Raw genomic sequence first — 13,879 nt, 5'->3', positions numbered from 1 at the left:
GTGCCCTTTTAACACCTGCAGTAAAATCTTGTTTTCGGGAAATTCTCGTTGAATTATGTTGCATATAAAAATTTGGGATTTACTCTAAGATTTTAACATTGTTAAAATTATGTATGCTATTGTAAATGTATGCACACATTCATCGATATTTGGTTTAATGTATTTTCAAGAGTTAGAGAAATTACACACTTTTTGTCACCATCATGAAATAAATAATTCTGAAATAATTGGAAATAGTTCAATATATTTACAGTAAATTGAATGGTTTCCTGGGACACGCAGCGTATTAAGCATAGTTCGTAAATGCTTCATAGGGTTTAGGTCACGATCTTTCCAGAATTCTCCATTCCCCCACCAGACACGATGTGGGATCACAGCTCGGTTGAAACACTCAGCTGTCTCCAAATTGCAACCATTCAGCTTTTCAGTTAAGGTTGAGTTAAAGAATTTGGAGTCGGTGCTCTCCAGCTGAACAGACACAGCATATGATAATGCTACCATTATGCTACACAGCTGGTAAATTTGGCCTTAAACCCTCGCCTTGACTTTACTCCTACAAACATGCTTCTTATCACTGAAGTCAAATACATCAATCTTTGTCTTATTTTTCCATAAAACCCTCCTCCAGAAGCAGTCCATGTGGACAGTGGTATTTTTAGTCTAGCTGCAAGATTTCAATTGTATGGATATAATGATTCTCTTTCCTCTATCTTTTATCTGCTCACATGCACACTGCTGCACGCTTACATAGCTCACGTAACCATAACATATAAGACTGGTGACAGTCGCACATAAACCAAACTGATTAAGCCAGGCCAACTCCCGCTAGAGATGGTGCAGAATGAGAAGACAGAAGCAGAACTCGAGCTGCGATCTGTGCTTCACTTGATGGCACCCTAAAGGTCTGCTGAGTGGAGCCAGCTCTGGATGGTGAATGTCTCTCTGTATCTGGTCCATTTCTTTCAACATTTGATCATTTTTGACATTAACACCTGTTTTATACTTAACCAAATCTCCTTATTTCTCAAGGTAATGACACTGAGGATTTTTGGTTGGGACCCAGAGCTGGTAAAGGGACCTGGGTACTACAACACAATCCAAGGAGCTAAAACTTGCTTCATTGTGGACCGGTGTTCCTGCAGCTCATGGTGGTTAAACTATATTGGTTCCTGTGTTGTTTTTGAGCACTCTAAAATATTTTCTTTCATCTTAGGGTGATAGTTTGGGCCACATTGTTTAAACCTAGCCATTACTGGATGTCCCAACATGACAATGATCCCAAACACACACATAAAAACTAACTTCAGGATGGAAGAGATGGCTAACGGCTTCTGGAATTGCCTTAAGTCTGTTGAAAATTAGTGTATTATGCATAAAAATCTGTCGCTTCTGATAACAAGAGTGACTGCATATCCAGACAGAACTATGCTAAAAGCTTGTTACTTGCTACAAAAACTACATAACTGAAACATAATCATGTATAATTTTAATGTTCCATAGTAGTTTGGATTTCTACATAGTGTTAAAGTTTATCAAGTGCCCCATATGTCATATAAAATATTCAGATTCTAAAATACATTTGTAAATTGTGGTATTTATCTTGATGCTCTCAACACACGAAATATTACAGCAAGAACTTTCTGTGAAGTAGGAAATAAAATGAAAGTCATGCCAGTTGCATTAGATTTGTGTTACTGTGTTGATATTTGTATACCTTTTTTAAGTATCAGAGCTGATCAAAATCATATCAATTTGTCCGATTCCAAAATCTGACAAATGAAATGTTATGAGGTGGGCATCATTGAATTATGAATAATGTTGGTGCCACTTATGTTGTTCCATTAATATCTGAGGTTGAAATTTAAATCTGAGAATGAAATCAAAAACAAATTAAATGAGTTTCAGGTCCAAGCTTTACTTGACTAGCATTACAACTATCAGTAAGCTAAAACACTGCATTTATCGATTTTTTAAAAAACTCTGTAGAAACAGGGTTAGGGTTAGGGTAGGGTTAGGTTTAGTTTGCAAATGAGTTTTACAAGATCCAAATTGTAAAAAATGCAAACATAAAGTTTTTACATCCTATCTATTGTGGATTTTGAGGTCTCGGTTGATGGGAAACCGCTCACTTTTACACTCTGAATTTTAATATCCAAAAATATTTTTTTTCATTTTTGTAGCTTAAAATCTGGAAATATCGATTTGTAAGTAAACTGGAATGCTTGAACTGTTTCTTTCAATCAATCGTGCAAAGCTAACGGACATTATTTTTCTCTTTCATGTTTTCATGACAACACAACAACCCCCAAAAAATATCTCAGCGTACCACTGTTAGAAAATTCTGGTACAAGAAAAACCTGCTTGTAACTATTGAGGTGGTCCGTATATTTAAAAGTTTGAGAGTAACTGCTTCATTTCTTCAGTTTGAAAGAAGAAAGCGAAGTTAAATGTACCGAAGGCAAAATGGGACCTTTCCGTGTTTCTGATTGGCTAATATGTAGAGGCGGTGTCCAGACTTCTTCGCATGTTATTGGTTGCTTGGCGAATCCGCGGCCAATGACTGTGAGGGTTTTTACTGGATAATGCGAATGACAATTCAGGAACTCCTGCTGGCACCGCATGTAGCGCAAAGGAGGCGTAAACACTGACACAGCTAGGTAGCCATCAAGGTAAGCAATAAAACGGCTTTAATTCTCGTAATCATGACACTATTTATGTACATTCGTTTTCCACTTATTGCGTGTTGAAATCACCAGTGGCAAGAACTTTGTTGTTTGGTTTGATTCCTCCCGTTAACAGGTTCTGCTTTTAATTATGTTTGCTCCCACTAAAACTCTAGCAACGGGCTGTTAGCCCGGCCTGCTAACGTTAGCTCATCACAACGACTTTGGTGTGTGCGCCCTGGCGGGAAATTTTGTTTTCAAGGCATATTTCCCCGAATGCTCACCAAAATGCGTGTATTGTGTATATTTCTTACAATTAATGACGGATCGTCTGGTTCTTGCTGCGCAATGTGGCTCGATCGTCGACCGAAGCGCGTTTCTTGGTCGTGAGGTGTTGAGCTAGTGTTTGCTAGCAGCTAGCGTAGCTGGCGCTACTGTCTCGCGAGTACGCAGGAGAAAAATCAACGTGACTAGGCCAACGTTAGCGGAGTTTCAACCTTTGGCATTTTGTTTTCTGTTTTGCAAGCCGGTAAACATTTAGCATTCTCACGTCTTGTCTAAATTCCTGGAATGCCTAATCCGTTTATGCGTTCCGAGGTGTTTGTTTTCTGTTTTAGACGGTTAGACTTGCGGCTTTGTTGCTGTTGAACACGCTTCATCACATAACACGATGCAACCAACGCGCTACTCACGGCGTGCTCTCGCAGTTATTCCTCTGCTAGTCAGCAAATTTCCACTAACATGGGTTGTTTAGATTAAGTTCATTGTGTCTGAATTTATCCTATATAAACGTATAAGTTCAACAGAGAGTTTTTTAAGTTGCCCGTTTTAAACGTTGCAGCCTCCTGGTTTTGTGACTTTATGCTAGGTCCTATTTTTAGGAGCCTGATTACCTTACTTAGTATTCACGTTAGTGCTTCATTAACTTCCACTCTTCTTGACCTGATGTCTTCAGCAAACAGAAGGTCGACCTATGGCGATCACATCATGATCCCACTGAGGAAGTTTCTGTAAGTTAGCTCAGTAGTTAGTCTGATGGTTGATGATAGACACAGCAGCTGATGAATGTGTCTCCCCGATCATAGAGTAGAACCCCACATGGTAGTCATTTTGTTGGTTTGACTGAATCTTGAAGAGCCATGTTAAAAATAACGTTCTCAGCAATTAAAATATGTATTTTAGAAACTAAAGCAATCAGAATTATTTGATTCTGTTTATTTATGTAGCTTCAATTTACTACAAATATTCTAATTTGCTACAAATATTCTCCTTAGCCGCTTACAAAGCCTATTCTGTTCATTTACGAAAGTCAATACAACTTTATAGACAAATTTATTTCAAATTCAATTTTAGTTATAATCCTAACTTGTAAAAAAAAAATAAATAAATAACGTTGTCCATGTGAGTTTAAGCACATTTTACTGCGAATTTAAGTAGTCAGTAAAGTTGTTACTATTTTCCAGGAAATGACTGTATTGGAGAGAAGTGTTTACCTCTGTGTTGTTTTTCTTTCTGTTTAGGTTATGGAGATGAGCAGCAACAGTGAGTGCTTTGGATGTGGCCGCTCTGGTCATTGGGTCAAGCATTGTCCTAATGCCAGTGGTGCGCGTGGACGTGGCAGGGGCCGGGGACGAGGAAAGGGTACTGTATCCATTTCTTTTTTTTTTTCCATATTGAGGATAAGATTATTGTTTCAAATATTTGAGCTTTATTAAGGGCCTTTACATATTCTATTCTGGTTTCAGATATAATACAATCTTATGTTTTTTTTTTTTTTTTCAGGATTTCAGAACTTGTCCCATTTAGTTTTAGAATATGAATTGAAAACAATCATATGACCCTACTCATTGTTTTTAATCATATTTATACATTGTAATAGTATTACAAACTGAGTATTGTTCTAGTGGCAAGTAACCAAAAATGTAAAAAAAAAACATACATACCCTTATTTTGCATACTGTTTTTGACATTACAGAGCTGTTCTGTTATCGCTGTGGAGACCAGGGACACATGGCCAGGGACTGTGACCAAACTGAGGATGGTGTGTAACATTTCTTTTTTCTTTTTATTTTCTGTATTAGTTGTTTTTTCACAGGTGATAAAGTGATAACCCTTTTTTTACCACCTCCTTCGTGTCCAGCGTGCTACAACTGCCACAGGAGTGGTCACATCTCCCGGGACTGCAAGGAGCCCAGGAAGGAGAGAGAGCAGCTCTGCTACACCTGTGGCAAAGCCGGCCACATGGCTCGTGACTGCGACCACGCCAACGAGCAGAAGTGCTACTCCTGCGGTGGGTTTGGTCACATCCAGAAGCTTTGTGATAAGGTGAAATGTTACCGGTAAGTGGAGTTTTTAAGAAGTTGCTTAGCTTTTTTTTTTTAGTACTAGTATATAAAATTCTTATTTTTAATTTTTTTTGTCTTTAGGTGTGGTGAGATTGGTCACGTCGCTGTGCACTGCAGTAAAGCCAGCGAGACCAACTGCTACAACTGTGGAAAGGCGGGCCACCTGGCAAAAGAGTGCACCATCGAAGCAACCGCATAATCAGCACCCTCTGTTGCCCCTCCTTTTTTTTCAGATTGATGGTTGGTTGTATTATTTTCTCTGAATCCTCTTCACTGGCCAAAGGTTGGCTGACAGAGGCTAGTCCCAGGCCTGTGAGCCTCTCGATATGTAATACAAAGAAAGGGGTGATAAAAAATATCTTTCTGCATTCAATACAAAAAAATGTTTTAGTTTGGTAGCGGTGTTATGTATAATGCTTTGTTAAAGAACCTCCCCCTTTCCAGGCCACTGGTGATCAGTGAGGAATAAATGGGACTAAACATATGGGAATCTATAGGACCTCTGAGCTTGTGGACGTGCATCTCAGTCAAATGAGATGGAAGACAGGAGTAAATGGAAACCAAACATCCATGTGTGGTTATTTTGGTTTGTTTTAGTGGAATATGAGTTGGCCAAGAGAGTTTGACATGGAAACAGTTCATAACATGATGCATTTCAGCCCTACAAGCAGCTACAAGTGGGCGATAACAAACGCTATATTACTAAGATATGGAAAAAAAAAATTTTTGGAGGTATTAAAGAAACACGCTCTTTTATAGAAATCTGTTTACAATTTAAATATCACTTTGGTAGTCCAAGGTAGATTTTCTGTTTTAAAAAAAAATGGCTTTGGAAATGTTCTGGTTTCCTTTTTTTTTTTTCTTTTTTTTTTTTTTTTACCTTGGCAAAAATTTAACATCAAGAACAGTCGTCGGAACAGCAGAATTAGGAGTTATTTGGGAATGACAAATGTTTTCACAGAAATCGAAATGTTATTTTTGTACAATATCACTTAGACTACTGTATAAATACCATTTGCTTGTACTCAGTTTTTAAGTCGGAAGGAAAGTGCAACTGAAGTCCTAGAAAATAGAAATGTAATTTTAAACTATCAATAAAGCTGGAGGAGCACGGGGAGGAGTGTTTTTGTCTGATTTTCATTGCAAAATGTTTCAAAGTTTTAACGTTTCATTATAATTATACTAATACAGCACCAGCTTAAATGTGAATGTCATTTTTAAAATAAATTGGTCCAATTTTAATTAAGTTGTCCTGAAATACGTAATGAAATTAAACCCTACAAACATGGACATTCTCAATAAAATGCAGCAATATTCAGCTTGATATCTATTGGTAAAGTTAAAGAAGCAACGTCATTAAGTGCTGTTGCTTTCCATATAAACTTTTTAAGCAAAATGCATTGTCAGGGGTACAATGTGACAGTTTTATGTAGTTCTCCCGTAAGTATTTGCAATACTGTATTCATAGAGTAACCATGTTTCCAGTTTAATATGTAGCGATATAATTTTTTGGGCAGCTGCACTTAATGTGGGGGATTCTTTTGTGAATTTAGGACATGAGGACAACTCCCCGTTAATTACATGCAGAACATACGACGATCTCAAACTGGTTTTGATGAATGAAATCCGCTGTTTGTCCGAATAAGAGCTGGCAAGCTCCACCTCGGGTGTCTAAAATGGCAGCGGGGGTTGCGGTGCAGATGCAGCGCATAGAGACCCTCCTCCTCTTCACTCTGCGTCACCGTCTCTGCTCCAGTCACATTTTAAAGAAAAAAACAAGCCGAGCAGCCAGCCAGCGCGGCCGGTGTGAGCCGGCTCCAGCTTCATGTTGGGGGGTCGTTTTCATTTATTTATATACACGCCGTTTTTTTTTATTTGTTTGTTTTCGAACCCCCTCAGGGGTAAGCAAAGGAGATGAGGGGACTCCTGCCGTTATTCCGGGGCCTGCACACCGTGAGTAACCGTCAAGCCAGGCGCAAGGCTGGGATTGTCGGTTCTCGGTGCGGGCTTTGCGGAACTCAGTCTGTGAACAAGGTACGGTCCGAGCTGTTGCTCCTCCTCGGCTCAGAAGAACAATAACGCTGTTGAACTCAGGGTGGGCCTTCAAGTAGTTTCGGCGATTTGTTTCAATCTAACGAATAGGCGTTGGTGTAAAATGTTTCACGGAACTTTGTGAACCCTGGATGCGCTGACAATGAAGCAAGAGGAGGGTCCTGACAATTGTTTATATATATACAGTATATATATTGTTTGTTTCCAGGAAATTCTGCCTCAGATGATAGGAAGGCACATTCTGATGTGCTATAAACATGATTGGAAAATCTTTGAATGACTTGTGATGCAGTAATAGTCAGACCCGGCCAAAGGTACAAGCAAACTAAGCTGCTGCTGTTTGCCACCCAGACCCGCAGGGGGCTCCCAAGGTCTCTTCTCAGAGAGAACACATAACTCAAAACTCCAGATTTGTTGTAGGATCAAACTCAAGCTTTCTCATTTCAAAGTTTCAGATGAACCTTTAATAGCACATTTAAAATAATTTAAACTCCTTTATTACCTTTAGCACAAAATATATGTTTTTTTTTTACTTGACATCTAGGTAAACTTTTTAAACTTAGTCACATAAATAAACATATTTTATTCCATAAGACATCTACAGAATATTTAGATTATAATTTTCTGTATGACTGTATAAAATACTAATTTAGTTCTTAAAAATTATTTGTTGATTGGCACAATTATCCTGAGAGACAAAATTAGAGCCCGTCAGTTTTATAATCCCCCAGTGTACTGCTGTATTGCCATAGTATTCTGTCAAATGTAACTGGCCCTTATTATTACTGCATGTCCTACTTAACTAAATCATTAAACTGTTGTAAAGAATAGCAGTGGAAACCAATTATAGACATTATGCAGACCATTTGTGGCCTAATAAGGCAATATACAGTATAATTGAGATAAATGAAAAGTAATGTCTAATTGTTGAATGGTTACTGAATTCTTAAACATCATATTGAGAAATACCAACCTTTGAGTGGAAGTTGGAGGCAGAGTGCAGATTGAATTGGTAATAAAAAGAAATTACCTAGCAGGGGTAATCTTTGTGATTTTTCATTGATCTTCATTGGATCAAACTTTTGAAACCAAATTTTACACAACTTCTCAATAATTTTCTTATGTATTTATTGCAGTTTACATCATGCAACAGTTTCTCTCTTTTTTCCCCTTCAGTCACAGCCAAGATTTGGGCTGCTGTTCGACATTGATGGCGTGCTCGTCCGAGGACGGATGCTAATCCCTGCAGCCAAATTGGCTGTTGAGAAGTTGGTCGACTCTCAGGGAAGGTTTGTGGTGCCAGTTGTTTTTGTCACTAATGCAGGGAACTGCCTCCGACAAACAAAAGCAGACCAGATCTCTCACATCCTGGGAGTGCCTGTGAGTTACAAAACATACTCTGTCCTTTTGATTGATCTGGTTTACCCTGATGTTTCTGCTAACATTACTTGCTCTACTGTCAGATTACAGAAGACCAAGTCATCATGTCCCATAGTCCCCTGAGGATGTTCAAGAAATTCCATGATAAATGTGTCCTGGTGTCGGGACAGGGGCCTGTCCTGGAAATTGCTAAAAAGTATTAATAAATTCTACCCTTTTCGCGTTGCTTCTTAATTCTTATTTTTTAAGCAAGACCTAAAGGTTAAACTAATTCTCTGTTAAATTCCTGTACTTAGTGTTGGCTTTAAGAATGTTGTCAGTATTGATATGGTGAGGGAGTCATACCCCTTGCTGGACATGGTGGATCACAACAGACGTCCCAAACTGCCGGTGAGATATTGCAATATTTGCTGAAAATTAGATGTTTTGCATAGAAAACCCCATATCTTAATTATATAATAAATATGTTTTATCATATAAAACAAAATGCATTGAGATTATTTTCTTTTGTTTCAGTCCACTCCTGTTGTCAGCCTTCCTACAGTTGAAGGTATGAACAAATGTTCTTGCATTTCCTTCTCAGTGTTATATTTTTGCCATCTCAGATGTTGTATTCATTGATTTAACCTTATGTGCAGCTGTGGTTTTGTTCGGGGAGCCAATCCGATGGGAGACAAACCTGCAGCTGATAATTGATATTTTATTGACCCACGGTAACCTCAACAGTCCTCACCAAACCCATGCAGTACCTCACCTCCCCCTGTTGGCCTGCAACATGGACCTGATGTGGATGGCAGAGGCAAACTCTCCAAGGTAATCTTCTTGTAAAGACTGATGTTGACACAGGGGTGTTTTTTGTTAATGTTTACAGCTAACAAATCAAATATTGTTTAGTTTTTTTAGTTACTATTATTTTTATTTTTCAGGTTTGGCCATGGAACGTTTCTTGTGTGCCTGGAGAACATTTATAAAAAGATAACTGGCAAAGACCTGAAGTACGACGCACTCATGGGAAAGCCCAGCGAGCTGACCTACCATTTTGCGGAGTATCTCATCAGAAGCCAGGCCATGCAGAGGCAATGGAAACTTCCCATCACTTCCCTTTATGCTATAGGGTGAGGCCTTTTATCTCTACAGGCAATCCTAACGACAGTTCCCACCTAAGTAATCAAAAAATAGAAAGAAAGCCAAAGACTACTGACTGAAATGGTACGACAATAATTTACTGACAGAATAAATGGAGAAAAATAATTAAGCCTGTTTGAGTAACTACAACTAATGTTTCAGTTTAACTCGTAGCTTGTTAATTTGATAGTATTGTTTTAAGACCACTTTAACATAAACAATAAACCTTAATTTCCAACAAACATTTATTTCTGGAACTGGAAGACATCTTAAATGTATAAAATAAGTAAACAAACAATTAAAATGACAAATAAAATGAATACTAAAGTCTCCGTAAACAAAATTGCCCTTCACAAAGGGGGATAGTTGAGACCAAAGCATCGGACTCAAAGCTTTTGTCATCCAGTAAGGAGGAAAAAGAGAGAGACAAGAACAACAAAGAATTACTGCAAATTTAAATTATTGAGCTCGTTTTAATTTATCAAGCAATTAATTGATTTATTGCCACGGGCTTAACAACATCATTTACTTTCATTGGGATTTTATTGGATAGACCTACACAAAGTAATGCATATAATAACTTTATTGTATTCCCATTTTACTCGTACGCATAATTCTAAATATGTTCAACTAGTTCAACCAGTCGGCTTTAGAGGTTGCCTAATTGGCAAATAAAGTTCACCTTTGTGTAATTTAATCACATTAGAAATTCATGTGTTGCGTGAAGGCCTCAGAGGATTGTTAGAGAACATTAGTGAACACACAGCTTTGTGAAGAGCAAAGAACACAGCAGATAGGCGAGGGAAATATTATGGACAAGTTTAAAGAAGGACTAAGTTATGAAACAATGCCCCAACCTTTGAACATTTGGACAAGTGCTGCTTAATCCATCGTCCAAAAATAATAATGGGGTATGGGACACCTGCAAATCTATCTAAACATGGGCACCTTAACTGATATGCAAGAACTCTGACTATTAATTCTGCATTATATAAAGAGTGGGTGAAAGAAAGTAATAAAATGTCCAGTTTGCCACAATTGATAAAGGAGACAAAGTGAATGAATGGAAGAAGGAGCTCTAGTCAAATCAGACCAAAACTGAACCTTTTGGTCTGAGAGTAGTGGAAACCTTACACTGCACATCACCCTGAACACAAACATGGAATATTGAAACATGTATTAGAATGAGCTAATATTTGAATTTCTGCTGCAGTAGAGCTGGTGGACATACATCTGCAGTGTAAGTAGGGTCTACAAAGTGTTGACTCACGGACGCTAAATACAAATAAATGCCACACCATCCTTGTGGATGTATAATTCCGTGTCCTTCCTCTATCACTTTCATATGCTTTAACCACACAATGCTGCATGCTTACATAACCATAAAATATAAGGCTGGTGACAGTCACATACATATAAAGCTGATAAAGACAGGTCAGCATCTCTTACCCAGAGCATAGAATCAGGGATAGATAAAACACACACGCCATTCTTTGTTTCATTCAGTGTCATCCTTAAGATGTGCTGAGTGGAACCCAGTTCTGGACGGTGACTGTATTAACAGTATTTCTGTTCCAAAGTGAATTTGTTTTATACACCTCATCAGTGGGCATCATATCTTCTTATATATAACTGACAATGTTCTTATTTCTTAAGGTTGAATAACAAATACCACTCAGGGTCACCCCTCTGTATATCCTTTTCCTTTCATGTTACTGTGACGTCCTTCTAGGTGTTGGTCTATCATATAAAATCCCAATAAAACACACTGAATTTTGGGGCTATAACAAGATAAAAGGTAAAAAAAAAACCTTCAGAGGGTATCAATACATCTGCAAGGTAGTATGATTCTGTAACTGTTCCCTATTTTTCATTACTATCATAGTTAAACAGATCAATAGAAGACAAACCTGTTGTGGCATTTTTATTTATTTTAATTTCCCTCCTTTTCCATTTCCAGTGATAACCTCATGACTGATATATACGGAGCCAATATGTACAATCGCTTCCTGGAGGAGAGAGCCTCTATTAAGAACCCTAAAGCTGTTGCCCAGGTGGTGGCTGCCACCGGGTCCAGCACCGCCATGCCCGGGGGGGAGGAGGAGTTCGACAGCATGTGGGAAAGTGAGCTTGCTCTGCCCTCTGCCACCTCCTGTAAGTCCATCCTAGTTTGCACGGGGGTCTACAATCCCAATGCAGAGGTGCCGTCCGACGCAAGTCGCTGCATCAAAGAGACCGTGTTCCACGGTCACCGGGACTTCAGGTTTGACCCCGCGCTGGTGGAGCCAAACTACATTGTGCAGGATGTGGCAGAAGCTGTGGACCTCATCTTCCAGCAGGAAAAGTTTGTGCCTCGTTAGTGATTTGAGTCCCGAAAGGTTCTGTGCCATACGAGCACACGTGTGGTACAGCATTAAGCTGGGAACGCACCACTTAATGCAAGAAGCTGTTGGAAGGGCATCACTGTGGACTTTGAGTAATGAACTGACAGTCAGGGCATTAACATAATATAGATCATCTTCTAAAAATCTAAATCTAAAGACAAGTTTAAGAGAATATGAATCATTTAACTGTGACCACCATTTGGTTTCAGTATCGTCTTTAACAGTGTGTTTTTCGTTTGGAAACGTGTTATAGCTGCCTTATTTGACCATGGTTAGTTTTTAGATGATCAGCTGTTCTAGAGTACAAGATTTTACCAGTGTTTTAGGAGAGTGTATTACAAGAAAATTTGACTTTCTTTACTCCCTTTTTAGACCTATGTTTACTCAGTTTACCCTTAAAGATCTATGCATGAACACAAGAGGAATAGTCTTACTGTAATTCCAGATGTTTGATGTGCAATATTGTTCCTTAAATTGTATTGTCAATCCACGTTTTGTGTTGCTATGAGAGCCATAACCAATATTTGCACAGATTCTTGACTTTTGTTAAAAGTTACAGTTTTCCTGCCATAACGTGTATTGTTTAGTGTCCAACTTCTGTTTTATGCTCTCAGATTTTTATTCCAGAGACAAAAGCTAACAGCACATCAATTAAGTCACACGTAAAGCCTTTACCAACTCATTTTTGCTGTAATTACCTTACCTTGGGAAAGAATATAAAGAATAATTGCAAAGTGAACTTAGTGTGTATTTTTCCTCTGACACATTATTAGCAAATTCTTAAAAAGAGCAAATAAACATGTTCTCTTGATTATGCATTAAATTGGATAACATGGGCTGAATAGTGGTGAAATAGTTAGCATGTCTTGCAGCAAGAAGGACCCATGATGGAGTCCGAGGTGGGTGTATTCTGCAAGGAGCTCCCCACTACCCTGCCCAACTCTGCCATAATAAGCAAGTATAGATGGATTTGACAACTTTTTTGTCAAAAGTGAAGTGACATTTATTTTAATTTCAGCTATGTATTACAGCATTAAAATTAGGTTAACTGTATTTGACTTGGGGATACAATAGAAGGGAAACTGTCAGGATCTGTGTTTTTCTGTGTTTATTTAGAGTTTTCTGTGTCCTTAGTCTCTTCGTTGTCCTGTCCTCCCCTTGATTGTTCCCAGGTGTGTCTCGTTCTGTGATTACCCTCCCGTGTATTTAACTCCACCTGTGTTCTTTGTTCCTGGTCGGGTCCTCGTCTATGTTTCGTCAGTGTTTCCTTGTGCCTGCTTCTTGTTGCTGGACTTATTTATAATTAAATTCATCATCATATTCATCTTACCTGGGTCTACAGCGTCTGCCTCACCAACCCGCACCACACCACATGACAGTAGGACCCGACCAGAAAGTACGGTGAGGCACGCTATTTTTACATCATGGACCCAGCTGGAGTGAGGTTCCCTCCAAAAAGGCAGAGCGGAGGGAGGCGGAGATCTGGCAGGGAGGAGAGGGAGCTAGCTGAAGCCCTCGCCGACCTGCAGCGGGAGCTATTCCGGGGGACAAGACTGGTGTTGGCACCCCCAGGATATGGCCCCCGTAGATTCCTTCGTCCGGGAAGCCAGCGACCTGAGCCGCCGGTGGAGCCGGCCCCTCGTCGCTTTCCGGAGACACCTCCCCCGCTGTCTGCCCGGAGACAGCGACGTGAGCCGCCGGTGGACCCGGCCCCTCGTCGCCTTCCGGAGCTGTCACCTCCGCTGCCCGTTCGGAGACAGCGACGTGAGCTGCCGGCAGACCCGGCCCCTCGTCGCTTTCCGGAGCCGCCACCTCCACGGTCAGCCCGGAGACAGCGACGTGAGCCGCCGGTGGACCCGGCCCCTCGTCGCCTTCCGGAGCTGTCACCTCCGCAGCCGTTTCCAAGGCTTCGCTGCGGCTCGCCCCCGCA

The 13,879-nt window shown here is 39.7% G+C and overlaps 2 protein-coding genes across 2 annotated transcripts; both read left to right on the top strand.

The window, feature by feature from the left end:
- Nucleotides 1-2,566: 2,566 nt before the first annotated feature.
- On the top strand, nucleotides 2,567-6,125 carry cnbp (CCHC-type zinc finger nucleic acid binding protein). The gene is made up of 5 exons (XM_005805667.2): nucleotides 2,567-2,669; nucleotides 4,184-4,304; nucleotides 4,639-4,704; nucleotides 4,804-5,002; nucleotides 5,090-6,125. The coding sequence occupies exons 2-5, from the start codon at nucleotides 4,187-4,189 to the stop codon at nucleotides 5,205-5,207; spliced, it is 501 nt and encodes a 166-aa protein (XP_005805724.1). The 5' UTR covers nucleotides 2,567-2,669; nucleotides 4,184-4,186; the 3' UTR covers nucleotides 5,208-6,125.
- Nucleotides 6,126-6,758: 633 nt separating this feature from the next.
- Nucleotides 6,759-12,688, top strand: LOC102233927 (haloacid dehalogenase-like hydrolase domain-containing 5). The gene is made up of 8 exons (XM_014471252.2): nucleotides 6,759-7,042; nucleotides 8,237-8,440; nucleotides 8,524-8,636; nucleotides 8,737-8,830; nucleotides 8,957-8,990; nucleotides 9,079-9,253; nucleotides 9,367-9,555; nucleotides 11,526-12,688. The coding sequence occupies exons 1-8, from the start codon at nucleotides 6,923-6,925 to the stop codon at nucleotides 11,923-11,925; spliced, it is 1,329 nt and encodes a 442-aa protein (XP_014326738.1). The 5' UTR covers nucleotides 6,759-6,922; the 3' UTR covers nucleotides 11,926-12,688.
- Nucleotides 12,689-13,879: the final 1,191 nt, after the last annotated feature.

This window comes from Xiphophorus maculatus, chromosome 1 (genome assembly GCF_002775205.1).
Source record: "Xiphophorus maculatus strain JP 163 A chromosome 1, X_maculatus-5.0-male, whole genome shotgun sequence".
Taxonomy (NCBI): domain Eukaryota; kingdom Metazoa; phylum Chordata; class Actinopteri; order Cyprinodontiformes; family Poeciliidae; genus Xiphophorus; species Xiphophorus maculatus.
This window is presented reverse-complemented; position numbering and strand designations above follow the sequence as displayed.